The 18491-nt window shown below is 52.9% G+C and overlaps 1 protein-coding gene across 7 annotated transcripts in view; it reads left to right on the forward strand.

Annotated features, from left to right (window-relative positions):
* RAP1GAP2 (RAP1 GTPase activating protein 2) overlaps nucleotides 1–16433 on the forward strand; it is a 52784-nt gene extending 36351 nt beyond the window's left edge. For 4 of the 7 annotated variants that reach the window (XM_027668812.1, XM_027668813.1, XM_027668807.1 and 1 more), the window contains 18 exons: nucleotides 170–273; nucleotides 762–840; nucleotides 1409–1462; nucleotides 1716–1799; nucleotides 2651–2751; nucleotides 3405–3534; nucleotides 3741–3896; nucleotides 4607–4678; nucleotides 5072–5158; nucleotides 5406–5540; nucleotides 8247–8384; nucleotides 8777–8895; nucleotides 9212–9325; nucleotides 9793–9910; nucleotides 10444–10570; nucleotides 11743–11822; nucleotides 12004–12039; nucleotides 12558–16433. In XM_027668812.1, coding sequence (XP_027524613.1) covers nucleotides 170–273; nucleotides 762–840; nucleotides 1409–1462; nucleotides 1716–1799; nucleotides 2651–2751; nucleotides 3405–3534; nucleotides 3741–3896; nucleotides 4607–4678; nucleotides 5072–5158; nucleotides 5406–5540; nucleotides 8247–8384; nucleotides 8777–8895; nucleotides 9212–9325; nucleotides 9793–9910; nucleotides 10444–10570; nucleotides 11743–11822; nucleotides 12004–12012 — 1707 coding nt within the window. In that variant the 3' untranslated portion in view covers nucleotides 12013–12039; nucleotides 12558–16433. Of the gene's footprint in view, nucleotides 1–169; nucleotides 274–761; nucleotides 841–1408; nucleotides 1463–1715; nucleotides 1800–2650; nucleotides 2752–3404; nucleotides 3535–3740; nucleotides 3897–4606; nucleotides 4679–5071; nucleotides 5159–5405; nucleotides 5541–8246; nucleotides 8385–8776; nucleotides 8896–9211; nucleotides 9326–9792; nucleotides 9911–10443; nucleotides 10571–11742; nucleotides 11823–12003; nucleotides 12040–12553 lie in introns of all 7 variants that reach the window. The other 3 variants (XM_027668808.1, XM_027668811.1, XM_027668809.1) reach the window with 3 other exon arrangements.
* The last annotated feature ends 2058 nt before the right edge of the window (nucleotides 16434–18491 follow it).

Below are 18491 nucleotides of genomic sequence, written 5' to 3' on the forward strand. Positions count from 1 at the left end.
GTGCTGAAGTCCACTGGCAGAGGGGTTACAGCCCTGGTCCTGGCAAGGGGGTGAGACTGTGTGTCCCTGAGGGATGGGAGGGTTGCAGGGTGGCAGGTGAGTGTCCAGGCAGTGTCCTTGCCATGGTAAGCTGCTTCCCTGCCACTAACATGCTGTTTTCTATTTTTAGGATCATTTAAATTTCTACTGTACAGCCAGCAGCCTCGGAAATCTGATCCTTTCTGTTAAATGTGAGGAGACAGATGGCACAGAATATTTAAGGGTTATACTCAGGTATGGGAAAAAATGCCTTGTTTAACAAAATATTCTCTCTTTGGGAGTCCCCAGTTTCTACAGCAAATGCTTGAGCCAGACTGGCAGCAGTGTGGAGGGGGTCAGGGTGGGATGGGAAGCAGTGGCAGCATCCTTGTGTTTCTGCACTGGGACTGCCCAAGCCTGATAATGAACATGAGACTTTGATCTGTTGCTAAACCCCCTGGAACTGAGTGTAAACCTCTCCGGGTTTAATCCTGCCTGGGATAACACCAGTCACATCTCTCACCATCCCTCTGTAAGCTGACAGGACCCAGCATGTCTGAAGCATTTTGTCATTTCCCTCCAAACTATGAATATTTGAAGAGCTGCAGAGATGAGAAGACAAATTGAGCTTTGCTCACTAACCAGGCCCAACAAATGCAGCACAACATGTTTCCCAACAGCCCACACGGCTTTGCTGTAGACATTCCCTGACGTCTGTCTGCTCATTGTCCTTTCTTTGCTAGGTCTAAAGTGAAGACATTGCATGAAAGGATCCCACTGGCAGGATTGAGCAAGCTTCCAAGTATCCCCCAGATTGCAAAGGTAAAATGCCCAGCTGGGCTGGGACACCTGCAGCAAAGCCTGTGCCACTGCACCTCAGGCAGTTTTGGGGTGTGTTGAGTAGTGCTGGGATGTGTGAGGATGTACTGGGCAGCATTGGGATGTGTGAGGATGTGCTGGGCAGCGCTGGGATGTGTGAGGATGTGTTGGACAGTGTTGGGATGTGTGAGGATGTGTTGGACAGTGTTGGGATGTGTTAGGATGTGTTGGACAGCGTTGGGCAGCAACGCCTCGGCTCTCAGATCAAGGGGCACTTGGGTGGTGCTATGTGCTGGCCCCACTGTTAGTTTTCTGCAAGTCACTGGTTGATATCTGGGAGAAGAGATGAGAAAGTGGCACCACCTTTGACTCACAGAGAGACCTGGGACTTGTCTTGCTGCATCCTCAGTTGGGTGCCAACCAGGCCATGGGGCATCCCAGTGAGAGGATGTGAAGCAGGGAGCTCCTGTAATCAGATGCTGGGTTTGGCTTCTTTGTAATACATTCATGGCCTTGCTGTGAAGTTTTGGCCAGGGACTCAGCACTGACTGCTCTTTCCTTTTGCCAACAGGCCTTCTGTGATGATGCCTCTGGGCTGAAGTTTAACCCGGTTCTCTACCCCAAGGTGAAGTAACCTGCCCAGCAGGGATGCTGAGAACCCCACCCAGGGCCACTGTGGAAAACTTTTGGCCTAATTATGTGGGAATCTGGCTTCTTTCCCCCTTCCACCCTCCTGGTGCTGCCCTGCCATTGTACCCTGTTGCAGCTCCAGTGGGCTCTCCCACCCCCACCACGAGGAGTGGTGTCACAGCCCGTGGGTTTGGTCTGTCAGCTTTTGAACTACCTGGTGAAACAATTGTTATTTTGCTTTCCTGCAGGCGTCCCAGATGATAGTGTCGTATGATGAACATGAGGTCAACAACACCTTCAAGTTTGGTGTGATCTATCAGAAGTTCAGGCAGGTGAGTTGCCCCCATGCCACTCTCGTGGAGCACATCCCTACACCCCAGAGAGCCGTGTTTCATGGGCACAGACTCAACCCTGTTGTTAATTCTGCCACATGCAGCACCTCTGTGTCCTCACTGACTGTGTTTCTTATTGCTCGGATGTTTTCCCTACTCATTAAAAAATGATGTGACTGAAAAATCTCAGTATGGAAATCAGCCCACAAGCTGCTGTAGGGAAAAGCGGATGTGAAAATGGATTTTAGCAGGCATGGTATTTTAATCAGATATATGTTTAGACAGCAAAACAGCTATGTTTGTCTAGAGGGATTGTGGGCTCTGAAGACAGGCACTTGCTGAAAACACTGTCATTAGCTGGGGGACTCAGGATGGGGAGTGCAGAGGCAACTCACCCTCAGAACTCACCAAGAATTATTCTGACAGGCACTCTAATTATCTTACATGTTGCATTTTGGATTTGATTGACTCATGCAAGTCCATAATTAGGGTCTCATTGTTTTGAAATACAGCACGTGGAGGGGGATTAGGGCTTGGATTTTCCAATGGAGGATTCACTTGTGTTTTGATATTTCCTGGACATTATCCTAAGGTCCTTGCTGCGAGACAGAAGTAGCTCTCAGCAGCTTTACCCTGGAGTGTCCTGGGGGCCAAGCAGGCTGTGACAGCCCACAGGCAGTGCTGGTGGCCAGTGGTTAGTGTGGGGGTGCCAGCTGGGGAGCAGAGGGGGGAGCAGCCTGGAACAAGGTGCTGGTCACACCCCAGGGACCCCGTGGATGGAGCAGGAGGTGGCAGGGGATGGACAGGCAGGGAGATGGGGGCTGTCAGCAGATGCACTCTGTGTTTTGCAGACCCAAGAGGAGGAGCTGTTTGGCAATAATGAAGAGAGCACTGCCTTCAAGAACTTCCTAAGTTTTCTGGGAGACACCATAACACTCCAGGACTTCAAAGGGTAAGTTAGATAAAAAGGATGATTTTACAAATACATTAACAAGAAATCATGTCATATGTAAAAATATCTACGTGTGAGAACAGAAGTCATCTCGCTCCTGAGCGGGATATGCAGAGCAGAAGCAAATATAGCTTTGGCTTGTTTTTCAAAGCTGGAGGAGTTTTCAAAAAAAAAAAAAATTGGAGCTGCCAAGAGAGAAAAACTTATTTTCCTGCAGATTTGAGGTTGTGCTAAAATCTGGCTCTGCTCAGCCATAGATGGAAGGAGCTGCGTATGGAAATGTGCCGTGCCCAGTGTCACAGCTCAGCTGCGGGTGCCTCCAGGGTGGTCGCTGCAGCAGCCATGGTGTGGGCAGAGACCCCCTGCTGCTGGTGAGGGATGGTGAGACCACCAGTGCCAGAGCTGGTGCCTACGGCTGTGGTCAGCCCTGGCTGACTGGCCCTGCTCTGTGTACACCCTGTATTTCAGGCTGGTGATGGTGATACTTGGTTAGAATATGTGACACGGTTTGTTCTTTCTGTTTGCTCACTTCTAGACAAAGATAAATGAGCTAGCCTGTTCCATCAGCCTGTCCCCTGACAGCCACTGGCACTCTCTGTGAGGCTTTCAATTAATATTTCTTCCTTTCTCTCTGCCTTTCCCTTCATCTCCAGTTTTCGAGGAGGCCTGGATGTCAGCCATGGGCAGACGGGAGCAGAGTCTGTGTACACGGTGTTCAGGGACAGGGAGATAATGTTTCATGTCTCTACAAAGCTGCCTTTTACTGAAGGAGACACACAACAAGTAAGAGAGATGAGTTTCCTTGCACAGAAGGGTCTGAGTGGGGATGCACTGACATTGCCCTGCCCAGTGCCATGGGCACAGCCGAGCCCCAGCACCATGGCACCACAGAAGTGGTTCCTTGGCTTCCCAGCCCGGGGCTGACATTTGCTTCCATGGGAGTGGAACCGCCTGGCATTACCGACCCAGTGTTCTTCCTTCCTGCTTAGCTGCAGAGGAAGAGGCACATTGGCAATGACATCGTGGCAATTATCTTCCAAGAGGAGAACACGCCGTTTGTCCCAGACATGATTGCCTCCAACTTCCTGCACGCCTACATTGTGGTGCAGGTGGAGAACCCCGAGGGAGATAACACAGTGTACAAGGTGAGGGCAATCCCAGTGTGGACGTGCCTGTTGTTGCTTCAGCATCTTTTGACAAGGGCATGGAGAGACAGGACAAGGGGGAATGGCTTCCCACTGACAGAAGGCAGGGTTAGATTAGAGATTAGAAGGAAATTCTTCCCCATGAGGGTGGTAAGGCCCTGGCACAGGTTGCCTAGAAAAGCTGTGGCTGCCCTATCCCTGGAATTGTTCAAGGCCAGGTTGGATGGGGCTTGGAGCAACCTGGGCTAGTGGAAAGTGTCTCTGCCCATGGCAGGGGATGTGTGAATAGATGATCTTTAATATCCCTTCCAACCCAAACCATTCCATGAATCGATGATCTCAGACCAAGCTCTGGAGGCGACTGCCCAGCACCTGCCCCATGCTCAGTGATGCAACCAGAGTTAGGCCTGGTGGGCTCTTGTAGCTTGTATTGAGCACAGATATGTATGCACACAGGTATATTATGTATGCACACAGGTATATTATGTATGCACTGTTATGTGATGTATGTATACAGACATCTGTTTATAAAATGCTGTGTGTATGACAGCTCCTGTAACAGCTCATTTGTTAAAGAGTTTTGATGCTCCTCAGTGTTTGAATGTGCCTTGGAACAGCTCACATCCCTCTGACACATCACCTGGGTGTAGGTACCATAAACCCTGTTATCCTGCTGCACCCATGAGAATAACGTGTCTTTGGCTCTGCAGGTGTCAGTCACGGCCCGGGAAGATGTCCCCTCCTTTGGCCCAGCCCTGCCGAACCCGCCGGTGTTCCAGAAGGTAGGAGCTGAGGGAACCACATTCCAAGCCATAAAAAATGTGTGTGTCCGAGATGTTTCCAAGCATTTCCACCTTCTTGGGGAAAACATGACTTCTGGAATTGATCTGCATTGATCTTGGTTTCCAGTGAGGCCCTGGGATTTATGGTGGGGTGAGTGGCCGTGCACCAGTACATGGCATCACCCATACGAGGCAGCAGTGGCAGCTCTGGTGCCAGGAGCTCTGTGTGGGTGCAGGAGGGCACCCCAAGCCTGTCTGGGGTTTTCCACCAATGCTTCCACATCTGGAGGGGCTGCAGGGTGCTGTGAGCCCACGTTTTGGGTTGGTACAACTCCAGGGATATGGGGAGTCTTACAACAGCAGGTATTTTCCACCTTGGCTCTGTCCCTGCAGAGCCCTGAGTTCCGGGAATTCCTGCTGACCAAGCTCATCAACGCCGAGAACGCCTGCTGCAAGTCTGACAAGTTTGCAAAGCTGGAGGTAATGCTGCCCGTGTGTCCCTGCCTGGCACTGTGCCAGGTGTGGGGAATTCCCCCATTCCTTCTCAAAGCCACCTGTCCCTGTTGAAATGGGTCGGCGCTTGCAGGGACGAGTGACTGGAGTGTGATGGCCATGAGGCCTCGTGGGGCAGGCACTGCCCTCCAGGAGGGACAAGCCAGCTGAGCAGTGGGTCAGTGCCACTGCTGCTCCCTCAGGGCCCTGGCTGAGTCCCTTCTCATTCTTTCAGGACCGCACACGGGCTGCCTTGTTGGACAACCTTCACGATGAGCTCCATGGGCACACGCAGACCATGCTGGGGCTGGGGCCTGAGGAGGACAAGCTGGAGAATGGGGGTCATGGAGGCTTTCTGGAGTCTTTCAAGGTAAAGCCCTGCCCTTGCCAAGAGCAAAGCTAAAATGCACCCAGGGCTGGCAAAGCACACGTTGGTGGGAGATGCAGATGAGCAGTGCTGGGGGACGGGAGGTGTCCCCTGAAGGTTGGGTGGTGGGAGGATGTGGAGGCTTCTACCACCACCACCCGCTCAGTCCACCAGAGCTGGCCCCAATGGGAGCAGATGCAGGGTGGTGTGGTCCCATTGTTGTTGGTGAGTGTCCCCATTGTGGTGACCTCTCCAGAGCCCGTGAGCATCTCCTCCTCCACCAGTGGGCTGTGGCATTTCTCGTGTGTCCAGAGGGATGTCAGTTGAGGGCCAGCCCCCCATCACATGCTGTGCCTGCAGCCAGGCTGTGCTGTGACAGGGTGTGTCCTGCTCCTGTCACCAGTTGCTGGATGCTGCTGTGGGACAGCAAGCAGGAGAGACTCCTGAGGTGACTACCACGGCAAGCAAGGGGGAGGTGGTGGTCACTGTGCTTAAAACAGGAGATAGAATGAAAGGGGGGGGCATGGAGAGGGGAGGGGGTACTGGGTGTGCTGGAGGGACTTGGGTGAGTGTGAGGTAGAGCAGATGGTGTGGGCTGGAGGAGAAGGAACAGAGGTAAAATGCTGTGGAGGAAACTCTGAGCAACCACTGGCAGTAGGGTCAGTGACTGGCTGGGCAGTGGGGACATCCCTCGAGATGGAGGGGCAGCACCTGAGTCTGGGGGAATGAGCCATTCCAGGTGTCTGTGGTGGAGCTGCCTTGTTGTGGGGACGGGGCTGACACAGAGTGGCCATCACTGTATGGGCAGGGGAGCTGTCCTGGCTGCCGCTGTACTGGGACAGCTCCTGCAGTTACTTCACAGGCACAGTGATATCTATGGCCCAGAGAAGTGGGCTCTGGTGGATGAGTCGCCTCATCCTGCACCTGGAGGATGGGGCCATGGAGGAGGAGTGTTCACCTCCCCAGCCCCTGCTGCAGTGGGGGGAGGCTCAGGTGTGTCCTGTTTCAGTGTGAGCCGTAGGGATGGAGCTGCTGTGCAGTCAGTTGTACATCACAGCATCCACGCCAGGGGTTCGGCACTGAGGTTAAATAGTCATGCTTGGGCTCACTTTGTGTGTGTGAGGAGACAGACCGTGCTCTCTTGGCATTGCAGGGAGTGCTGGGGTGGGAGGTGAGCCCCGTGGTCTGTGCTGGGCTGCGCCTGCCTGGCCGCCTCGGGCCCGCGCTGCTGGGCTGCCTGCTGGCTTATGTCCTGCACCGAGCCTTGTTGGAGTGACCAGGGAGATACAGATGGTAAATGAGGGCTGCAAAGGGTGAGACCTGGTCCCCATGATACCTTTTTGCCCAGTGCTTCACACCCACAACCCAGCTGGCAGCCCCATCCCCCTGGCTGGGTGACCAGGGGCCCAGCTCTCAGAGGTGAGTGGAGCCCATTTCTGCTGGGCCATGAGCCAGCGAGAGGTGCCTTTGCCTCTGCTGCAGGGAGAGGACCTGCTCTGTGGGGAGGGGGTCTGGAGTGCCCCACAGAGCTCCCCAGCTCAGGGCAGGAGCCTGCAGGGTGTGAGCACCTGCAGGCACTGCTTGGCAGCAAAGCAACTGGTCACTTTTACCTACAAACACTGTCAAATTATGTATAAATTGCTGCTGACCCAAATAAATCTGTTCTGATGGACTCTGGCTTGGTGTTTGTTATTGGATGTGTAGGAGGGGCTGTTGGGACTGTAGTCTCCAGCACTGGAGGCTCCATGAGAGCTCAGGGCTGCAGCTCCCTCTTACTCCAGTGTGGGTCTGCCTGCAGCTCTGTGACCCCAAGTGCCTGTGGATGCAGTGCTGGCACCTTCAGGAATCTGGCCCACAGTGGCTCATTTCCTCTCTTTAGCCTGAGCTGGGATTCAGGCTGGAGGAGCAGCAGCCATGGCACGGTGATGGCACAGCACAGGGAATAGCTGCAAAGGGAACAGGGAAAGGTGACTGCTGTGAAGAGTGAGGGAAGGGGGCAGCTTGATGGGGAGATATGAAGATCAAAGGGGTTAGGGAGAGTCTGCAGCTGCTGTGAGGCCATTGCTGTGGAGCTCACCTCTGGTCTCTTCCAGAGGTGCATGGACCAAACCAGCAGCAGAGCTTCAGGTTGAATGTATTCTCAAGCATTAGCTCACTGCAGAACAGAAGCACTTTTGTGTGGCTGTGAAACCTCCAGCTCAGGAGTTGTTTTGGGGCAGGCTGGAGAGGTCTGTCAGTGCAGGAGATGTGCATGCAGGGCTGGAGGCTCTGCAGGATCTGTCCTCTCCAAGTCCAGGGAGAATCATGGGAGGTGTGCACACAAACATGGCTTATGATTCGCTTGTGGTCCCTATTCCTGCCAAGGGGTCTGGGACATTGGTCAGGCACAGGGCAGGAGGCTGGATGTGGGGCTTGTGTCTGCTGCTCCTGGTCCCATAGCTGCAGTCCTTGGTATCATGGAGCAATGGGGGAAAAATCTGATGTTGTGGTGGCTGTGGGGCTGCCCAAGGGTGGCCCATGCTCAACTGCACCTGCCAGGGCTGCTGCTGTCACCAGTGGGGTTGTTGTTGGGGTGTGCTGGTTCTCAGTGAGGCCCAGACAGGTTGCTCTCCCATGTACCTGGGGGAGACCTGGAGCTGGGGAGGGGTTCTGGGGCCAGCACCCCACAGAGTGATGATGACCTGTTGTCCCCTGTCCCCTCTGCCACAGAGAGCCATCCGAGTGCGCAGCCACTCCATGGAGACGATGGTGGGCAGCCAGAAGAAGCATCACGGCAGTGGCATCCCGGGCAGCCTCAGCGGGGGCATCGCACACAACAGCGGCGAGGTGACCAAGACCACCTTCTCAGTGAGTGCAGCCACATGTCCCTCTGTCCTGCTGTCCCTCTGTCCCACTGTCCCTCCTCTGTCCAGCCCAGCGCAGCCCAGTGGGGCGCTGTGCTGACAGTCTGTCAGTCCCCTGCAGGGGCAGTAAGGATAAAGGAGAGGGGAACACTTGAGTAGACCATGGGTTTGGGTGCCTGTTCAAGTTGGGCTTGTTTTGTGGAAGAACCAAAGATGAGCTGTCTGAGATTTTCAACTCCAAAGCACAAAGGAGATAGAAAAGAAGTTCTGACATTACATATTTTCTAGATGTGTAGGCTGGGAATCTCAGGCAGCACAATTCTGTGCAGGCTGTTTAGTTTCTGAGCTCCCAGGAGGGAGCTGTGCTCTCCAACCCAGACTGTTCTCTGCTTTCAGCCCCCTGTACCAGCCACTGCTGCCAAGAACCAGTCCAGGAGCCCCATCAAGCGCCGGTCAGGGCTGTTCCCTCGCCTGCACACGACGTCGGAGAGCCAGGTGGAGAGCAGGACAAGGTGGTGAGTTTGTCATCACTCTGTCACTAAGGTTAAAAGACCCTCTTGAGTGTTAAACATGAGAAAAGCTGTTGGTGGGTGCTAGAAACCTATCCCAGGGTGCAGCCCCTCCTTTTCACAGAACCAGCAACAAGAGCTGCTTCTGCTATGTTTGAGAAATTGCGCCTTGGATCCCTTCCCTCTGTTTTAAATCAAAGTGGTGGTACCCATAGAGCATCTGTCACTCTCACAGTTTATATTTGGTGTTGGGGAATATAATTTGACCATCCTTTTTAAGTCTCTTGTATAACTCATGCAACCTGTCTCTTTGTGCCCTCAGTGACAGCGTTTCTGGAGCCCAAAAGACACCAGATTTGGGACATTCTTCCCAAGAGATGAAGTCTGAAACCTCATCCAACCCTAGCTCCCCTGAAATATGCCCCAACAAAGACAGGTGAGCCAGGAGGAGTCCATCCTTCTCCTACCACAGACATCAGGGACTTTGTCAAACAAAACCCTCACCAGTTTTTACTACAAATAAGCTTGATACTAAGGGGAGAAAAGATTCTTGTGATTCATGAACACAGCTCCCTTATAGTCTTTACAAAGAAGAGCCAGGAGCAGTATCTGACAGAGGCTGCCCAAATCCTCAGGGCACAGGAGCTGGGGAGGCTGCAGTACCTGTCCCTCCGTGCCAAGGGGAAGTCAGCTGCACCCTGGGCTTCCTGCTGGGCCACCCACCCACCACCTTATCCCATGCCTTTGGATGTGGTTATATACAGAAGCAACCCAAAAGGTTCATCCCTACGGCAGCACTTTGCTCCAAGGGTGGCAGGAGGGTCTGTCCCGCTGTCCCAGCCCAAGGGACACACTTCCCCAGTGACAGCCTCGCGCCCTTCCTTCCGTCCCGCCTCTCCCTAGGCCATTTATCAAACTGAAAGAGAACGGGCGGTCGAACATCTCCCGTTCCTCCTCCAGCACCAGCAGCTTCAGCAGCACGGCGGGGGAGAGCGAGACCCTGGAGGAGTATGACAGCGTGGTAGGCACCAAACCCACCCCTGACACACTCCACGTGTCCCTTGGCTCCCTGCTGCCTCCTGACCCCTGGGTAGTCTCTGTGGGGGAGAAGCGTCCACTAGGCCCCCAGGTGCTTCCTCACCACTGGAGGGGCTTAATCCCATCTCTGGGTGTGGGGAGGAGGAGGGCTGGGGCGCCTGGTGGGACATGAGGGTGTTATGGCTGCCCCAACCCTGGAAGTGTTCAAGGGCAGGGCTTGGAGCAGCCTGGTCTAGTGGAAGGTGTTCTTGCCTGTGGCAGGGAGGATGTGACTAGATGGTCTTTGAGGTCCCTTCCAACCCAAACCATTCTGTGATTCTGTGACAGCCCAGTGAACCCTGGGATGCCCTGGGCACTGCTCAGTGTGCCCGGGCTGGGAGGTTGCTCCATCAGGACAAGCTTTCCCACCAGTGGCTGGTGGCAGGCCTGCAATGGGCAGGGGTGCAGTGGGGCATCAGCAGGGTGTGGGAGTAAGAGCTGGCTGCAGGAAAAGCCATGTCCCATCTCTCTGAGCAGGGAAGCCAGCCCTCCACTGCATCGCCATTCAAGCAGGACGTGTTTGTCTACAGTGCTTCATCTGGCAGTGAGAGCCCCGGTGCAGGAGCCATGGCAACCCCTGTCATCATGAGCAGGAGCCCCACAGGTGGGTTGCAGGAGGGCTGGTGGGAGGCTCTGCCTCTGACTTCGCCTCTGGAGCCCCTGGAAGCCCCCAGGTTCCTGTAGTGGTGGGTTGGAATGGGGTCCATGGCTCTGGGATGGAGGAGCCCCCTCCCAGCCTTGCCCAGGTGCCAGGGTGAAGCAGCAGCCACGCTCACCCTGGCAGGATGGGCATCCACAGGGTGCAGGGTAGCTCCCATCCTGACAGGGCTGTTCTGGAGAGATGGCCCCATGTGCTCTAGTTCTGTATTTCCATGGGGAACTATTTCCCTCTCAATTAGAGTACAGAGGTGGCTCTTACTGTGGCTTTGCTCCCTCTGTCTCCCCTGACAGGCATGTGCAGTAGTCGTGGAAACTCACTGGCTCCAGGGGCTGAGCCATGACTCACAGTTATTTAATCAACAAGCAGCTTCCCATGATCTTGGCTCTGTTCCCCTCCTGCCAACCCGCTCACCAACTCCATCCATTTCAGCTGGTCAATTTGCACAATGAGGTGCAATTCAACACCAGGAATGGCCCTTTGCCAGTGCATTCTGTGGTGATGGTGTGGTGAGCTGGGGGATGGCCACAGTCACCCCTCGCCTGCAGACACCCATGGCTCTGATTCCTTGAGCCACAGAGAACCTGCCACAGGGCACCACCATCCACATGGAAACACACATTGTCAGCTGAGGAGCTGTTTGTGGAACAAATACAGTCTAACAGCTCCATAACTGGGAGCATTGTTGGCAAAGCGAGGCTGCGGAGCATGGGCAGGCTTTTCATGTCTCAGCACCCCACAGGTCCTCCTCCTTGTTTTCATTAGTAATTTTCTGAACTCTTAAACCAGCCCCTTTGAATGTTTAAAGTGTTTATTTTGTATTTTTCCTGCCAAGAACATGAAAATCCACCCATACATTAAACGGATCAGTCATTCCTTGTAGCCTTTTCAGTGGCATTTCCAGGAGGAAGACTGAAATGTAATTAAGCCTCAATTTGTTCCACCACAAACATTTAATGTACAGCTTTTGCCAAACATCCAGCCAAGACAGACTAAACATTGGTAGCACTCCTGATAGTCTGTTGAAGTGCCTGGCGGGGTGAGTGCAGCCAGCACTACAGCAAATATTTTTGTTCACGGTTTGTTATTTTCGTTCCTTGTTTTTTCCCTCCCTCCAGCAGATGTAAAGAACAGAAACTCTCCAAGGTCCAACCTGAAGTTTCGCTTTGACAAGCTGAGCCACGGCAGCTCCAACACGGTAGGTGCCAGGGCTCTTGCTGGTGGGATGCTGCACGGGCACATCCTCCCTGCCTGGCATGGGGGGTCTGGGCTCTGGGGGAGGCTCTGGGGCCCATGAGGGATTGGAAGGGAGGGAAGGGATTTTGTGATTTCTTGCCCCTTCGTTTGCAACCCACCCCATGTTCTGTTCTTTCACGTAGAGCCACTAGCAGGAGGAGGTAATGAACTCATCATAGGTGAGTGTTGGTGTCGTGCTGTTGTGCAAAAAGGCTCATCTCTGCAGGGAGGATGAGTTTTTCTGCACTGTCCTCTGGGCACTGGGGGTGGAAAGGCAGAGCAGGTCCATTCCAAAATGGAATGGGGGAATGACCTGAGGGGAATGGCAGATTCACAGAGTGGATTTCATGGGCAGAGGTGAAGGGAATGTGACGGGATTCACCCGGGCTCCTTCTCTGCTGTGAAATCAGGGGTGTCATTAGGAACTCTCAAGTTGAGCAGAAGAGCCCATAGAATTTGAAATGAGAGGAATTTCCATTTCTGAAAGCATGGGTCTCAAAAAGCCAGGATTTTCACCCCATCATGGAGTTTCCTTCTTCCCCAGCCTGGGAGTGGCAGGTGGCCTGGTGCTTCAGGGGTGGGCACTGCCCTGGCTTCAGCTCCCTCCCTGGGACAGGTGCTGCACAACCATCACCACGGGGGTGGGAATATTCTCCTTCCACAGTCTCTGACACTTTTATCCTTTTCTTCTTTGCAGAGAATTTTTGTTTCAACAAAGGGAAAACCCTTCAACACCCCATGGGATCCCACGTGCCCCAGCTGTGGGCAGTGAGGTGCCCACACCTGCCTCCCGCCTGCCCGCCGTGCCGGGAAGGAGCTCTCACCCTGCCACAGTCCTGCCCTGACAGGGACCAGCCACCTTCCCCCCCGCTGTACCCCTGCCCAGCACATGCCCTGTGCCCCCAGCTCTGCCTGTAGGAGGGGATGTGTCTTTAATTGTGCCACACACACGTGTGGCCAGGGCTGTGACCTCTCCAGGTGCTGTGCTGGGTCACCCTGCGGGCACCCACATGTGCTGTGGCTGGTGGGCACCGTCCATTCCCCCCCCCGGACTCCTCTTGGGCAGAGGGCCAGCAGGACAGACCCCCATGCAGTTCAGTTCCCTCCATGCTATATTTGCAGTTATCAGTGGGGAAGCAGGTTTTATATTTGTTTTTTGAGGGGTAGGGGGTCAGGGCAAAGTGAGTTAGTGGCCCCAGGACAGTTCCCTTTCTGCCGTCATTTTCTGTCACTCCTCTCTGGGGCCAACAGGGTAAAACAGGGTAAAATGTCCCCCCAGCACACGGTTTGCAGTGCCTCTCCAGCCACCCCCAGCTGTCTCCCCCCCAGTTCCTACCCATACCCCAAAACTCTTAGGGCAGAGGCGTCCCCTTACTCCACGCTTGCTTGTTTCTTGCAACAAGAGGTGGGTGAGCAAACTGGCCCAGGGAGCAGAGCTGGGGGCCAAGGCCAGCTCATCCTCCCTGGGCAGGTTTGGCCTCCCTGCTTTGTCTCTGCCTGACACTGAGCACAGGCCTGGGAAAGGTGACCCAAAGCTAAAGCTGTGGTGTATCTGAGTACTAGAACTGGAACCAGAGGGAATTTACCCAGTGGGCTCTGCTTTGCCCCACGGCTTGGATCACCAGGCAAGCAAATGCATAAAACTCCAATGATTTGGGTGGCATTAGGCTGCTCCAGCCCTTGGAGAGTCTGTCCTGCTGCTTTTGAGTGAGCTCTTGTTATTCTGAAAGATGAGGATTATAGATTCTGCAAGGTGACTTTCCTGTAATGCCCTTTCCCAAAAAATACCTCTCTCAACAGGCCAAGAAATCCTTTTGCTCTTTTTTATGGAACTTCTTCTGAAGTTTCCTGAAGCCTGTCCACAAATTTCACATTGCTCATAGATTTCCCTCACCCATTTTCTGGAAGACAGGCCATGATGCTGCAGAGATGCTCCCCTGCTCCCCTCAGCCTGTGACCTTTGGAAAATCCCATGAAATCAAGTTCTCAGTCTCAAGTGAACACAGTTCTGCGAATTTGTGATTCCTACTGAAAACAGGACTTTGAGTGCCAAAGTCACCTTCACACAGCCAGTGCTCCAAGAGCAACAAAGTACCTGCCAGCCTGTTTCAGGAGGTGGGTGCAGAACTGTGCTCCTGGAGCAGCCCGGGGCAGCTGCCATGGCTGGGGCTGCTCCTGTTACCCTCTCTCTGGAGCAAGTGCTTGTAGGATCCAACCATCACCTCCCCTCCTCCCCATCACCTCCCCAGGCCAGAGATAAGCCAAGGCAAGCTGAACTGGCTCTGCTTACCCCGGCTCTGCAGGGAGATGCTCTCCAACAGCCTTACGATCCGGTTCACAGAGGTGCTCCCCTCGTGCTGGAATTGGTCTATGTGGAGAGGCTGTAGCTCTAATGGGAGATGAACCAGGTTAAAGAAGGAGAGCACGTTGTGAAAAGGGAGGGAGCTGTTTCACTGGCACTAAGCTCTGTGTAGAACCAGTAAATCCCAGTAACCCCCGTGGGGATGCTCCCTCCTGCTCCCAGCCAGTTGCATTTCAATAGAGTTTAAAGCTTGACTTTCCTTTGGAAGAGAAGTGTGTGGTGTGCTCAGCCCAGGCCGTAGCTGTAGGTGCCTCTTCGCTGTTCAGCACTTGCCTGATGATGCTTTAGTAGCACTTTCAAACCCATCCCCAGTTCTCTTAGAAGCTTTGCTCTGGTTTCCTGAAGCCTCACAGTGAAACACTGAGTGATGCAATGACTCTGAGGGTCTGCTCTGGGTTTGCTTTTTCCTCTGAGAAGTCGCTCAGTTCTGTAGACTTTGTCATTCCTGTGGGTGTTGATCTCTGTGAGATCTTTCAGCAGATGATTCAGTGGCTACTGTCAGCTGGTTTGTCATTCTTGGTTGTTTTGTCGTTGTGGTTTTTTTCACTTGAAACTGTGACTTTCCTTTCTGACCCAGATTGATTTGGGAATGGGACTAACAGGCAGGACAGTGTGAAGCCTTAGGAAGAGGTGCAGTGTGTTGGATTTGTCTCTCCCATGGCAGCAGGGCTGGGAGCTGAGGTCTGGCATGAGGTTTGCCAGCAGCTCCTATGGGATCTGGGACATTTTCAGCAGAACACACTCCTCCCCCCTGCTGTAAAACCTGCTGTACATCCTTACCAGCAGCTGGGCTTTGGATGCTCTTGTCCTGGCCAGGCTTTGGCATGGTCCTGCCTGTGCTGGCCCATGCCTCCCAGTCTGGAATGTCCCAGACTGTCCTGTGGTTCTGGGGTCTGAGCAGCGGTTTATTACACCCCAGGGACTTTTGCACTTCCAGCAGTGGGTGAAGGTGTTCCTGTATATATTTTGCAAAATGTTTTGTGCTTATAAGTGACACATACACATCTATACGTATATAAAAGGGATTTTTATATATATATATATATACATACATATATATATATGTATATAAAAGAAAGAGTCCTTAACTGACACTAGAATTACTGTGCAGTGCATTTTCCTTTCTGATCCCACTGTTTCCATGCACACAACTTCTGCCACACTTGGGAGTGACTTTGCAGAGGGAGCAGAAGGGGCTCAGAAGCACATTGGGGGGGTGATGGGAGAGCTCCCACTGTGTGGGGAGGTCTCCCCTGTCACAGGGTCTGCTCCCCTTCCCACTGGAGTTTCAGTCTCCCACTTGCTCCTGCTGCACTCTGGCTGCCGCCCGGCTCAGACCAGCGCCTGGGCCCGGTGAGAGGCAGCAGCAGGTTAGGTGCAGGTCCACAGGTCCAGCACTGGTGCCACCAGCTCCAAGTCCTCATGCAGAGCAGGGGGGGACCCTCTCCCCTCCACCAGCATCATCTGCATCAGCCCTGGAGCTGGTGTGCAGCTAAGGGTTGGCTGCAAACTGCCACTCTGGCTCGGCTTCCATTCAGGAGAGCACTTGGCATGCACTTGCATCCTCTTGAAACCTCACTGAGCCAAGCACAGGGTGCACACCTAAGCACAACACAGAAGTGCTTTTTCCTGGGTGAAGTGGGGGAACCTAAGCACAAACTCAGTTTCTTCCCAGAGTTTTGAGGGTCTTGAGAATGGCGGGTGAAGGGGCCAAGATATGTCTCTGCCATGAATGGGCTGTACTGAGGGCTGGGATCTCTTGCCTGTGGGAGGTGCAGCTCCCAAAACCAGGGCAGAACCCAGCACCTCTGTGGGTCCCACCTGCACTCTCACTGCTCTGCTGATGCTCCAGCCTCCCCCCGAGCTGGCTGGGGCTGTCCCAGTCCCCCAGCATGCTTTCATCAATGAATGTAGCACTGCGTATGTCCTGCGGAGAGGAGTGCTGGATTTGTATGAGAGAATGTGGAGAGAGTTTATAGAGGGAAAATAAATCTTGAAGAAATGTATCTGATAAAGTTTATTTTTGATGTAGAGAGGCGGTGCTTTGTAGTTCCTGGTGACCTATGTCTGTTGTAAATAATGTATATTTAATTTATTGCTATGGTAGCAGATTGTATTTGTTATGTATAAAACTAAAGGTTCAAAAATGTATATTTTGTTGCTTAAATGTGTCTTTGCAAAATTCACAATAAATAACATATTTTGTGTCCATATGTGTACTCCATGTGTGTGTCCATGTAGTGACAGCTTTAGAGGAACTCTTTGAGAGCATTCCTATGAAAAGCAGGTGAGGGCATGGAACGAGGCTGAGCTGGGGCTGGTGGGAGCCTGGCAGAGCTCACGTGAAGTCAGACACTGAGGCACTGGAAGCAGAGGAGTATTGGAGCACAGGGAGGTGTAAATAGGGACATCTGTGCTGGGGCTCCCCAGACTGAGACCGGAGCAGCAGAGGAGGAGCAGGACTACTCTTTTGCAAACACGCGGTCATTTAACCAAGGGAACTGTTCTGTTTGAATTGAAATTGGTGCCCTATAAAGCTCCATATAAAATGGTCCCTGTCAGCAGCCAGCCCATGTGATGAAGAATATAGAGGCAGCAATTCTGTCTGTCTAAGCCAAGAGCTTACCTCAGCCCATCAGGCTCCGGCAGCGCCGCTGTCTCTGGACATCCCCAGGGGGCTAACAAGGAAATTGGATTTTCTGTCTCCAGCTCCTCAGGCTCCTTTAAAATCCGCCTAATTTCCCAGATTTCTTTCTCCCAGGGCACTAAGAAAAGAGCTGTACTGTTTGGAGGTGGCATGTCTGGCACGTCTTTGTGGACCTGCTTCTGCTGCACCCCATCCCCAGGGACATGCCTGCGGTCATGGGAGGGTTCTGCTGAGGGAGGGCTGATTACACTGCAAGAGCTCCACTCGTGTGTCTCCATCACTAAACCAAAGCAAATACAGCTCTACATGCTCCTGTCTGAGCACATCCTGTCAGTCTTACAAAAAATACAATCCCAAGGCCACACCATTCCCTTCTCCTCACACTGGGACTCTCTATCCCAGCCAAAGAAGCCACTGGCACAAAGCATGAGTGAGTTCCTTCATCATCTCATCATTCCATCTCATCTCAATCTCATCTCATCTCTGTGTCCCTGGGGGTTCCTTCAGCCCCCCCAGCCCTGCAGTCACTGCCCACAACTCTTACTGCAATAACAGATTTAATGAGACAGCATTTGGGTTGCCCAGAGAAGTGGTGGATGATCCATCCCTGGAAAGATTGGAGGGGGGCTCTGAGCAACCTGATCTGGTGGAAGATATCCCTGCCCAAGGCAAGGGGTTGGAGTGGGTGACCTTTAAAGGGCTTTTCCAGCCCAAATCATTCTGTGATTCCATGATTTCCTTCCCATCCCACTGACTGTTGCTTTGGAAATCATTGCAAATCTAAAAGCTTTGGGAAATGCACACAGGGGACTGACTACATGTGTCCTCAACCCTGGGAAGTGCTAAAGAGCATCCCAAGGCTCTGGAGGGCAAAAGGGAGTCAGCCAAGTGGCCCAATTAACCTGAGACAAGGGCTATACGAGGCACCTGGGCCCCCAGTGAGGTTGGGTAGGAGGAGTCTGGGGAGGACTGGTCTTTGCTTGGTTTTCAGGCTGGGTTTCTGCCGCATTTTATCTGTCTAGGTGTAGCAAGGCTCTGTCACCCCAGCAAAGTGCTCCTGATGTGGTAAGTCATCCTTTTTTTTTTTTACTGGAGTTAGTGTAAAAGGCTACTGTGGGAGAACCTGAGCAGTTGGGTGGGTACAGCACAGCAAGTACAGCCTGTCTGGTACAACAGGCAGTAGTTACATGGTGCAGAGTTACTGACAGGTCCTCGTGTTCAGAGCAGGATCAACCTCGAGAGGTTTAAAAAGTTCAGCTTTAAAATTAAGTAGTGTGAAACAATGTTGACAGATAAACAAGCAGTTTAGACATATGATTTAAAGGATTTAACAGAAATCTCTTCTAGACCTGGCAGATGGGCAAGTTGGGAATTAACGACTGAGTATTCCAGCCAGAACTTGGAAAGTTTCCCAAATAATCTGGAATCTAAAATTTGGTGGGAGGGAGAATCAAATTCTTCAGACAACTGGAAAACAACTCCAAGCAGGCTTCTCAGCCAGAATTGTTTCACTTGCTTTTATAGTTTAAACAAACCTTGTGTTGTGGAAACAACCACCTAAATCCAGGTTTTAGAGGATTTGGGGATAGTAATTGAGTTGTTTGCTTCTATAGAGGAGATGG

This window comes from Corapipo altera, unplaced genomic scaffold, assembly GCF_003945725.1.
Source record: "Corapipo altera isolate COAL_440 unplaced genomic scaffold, ASM394572v1 302, whole genome shotgun sequence".
NCBI lineage: Eukaryota > Metazoa > Chordata > Aves > Passeriformes > Pipridae > Corapipo > Corapipo altera.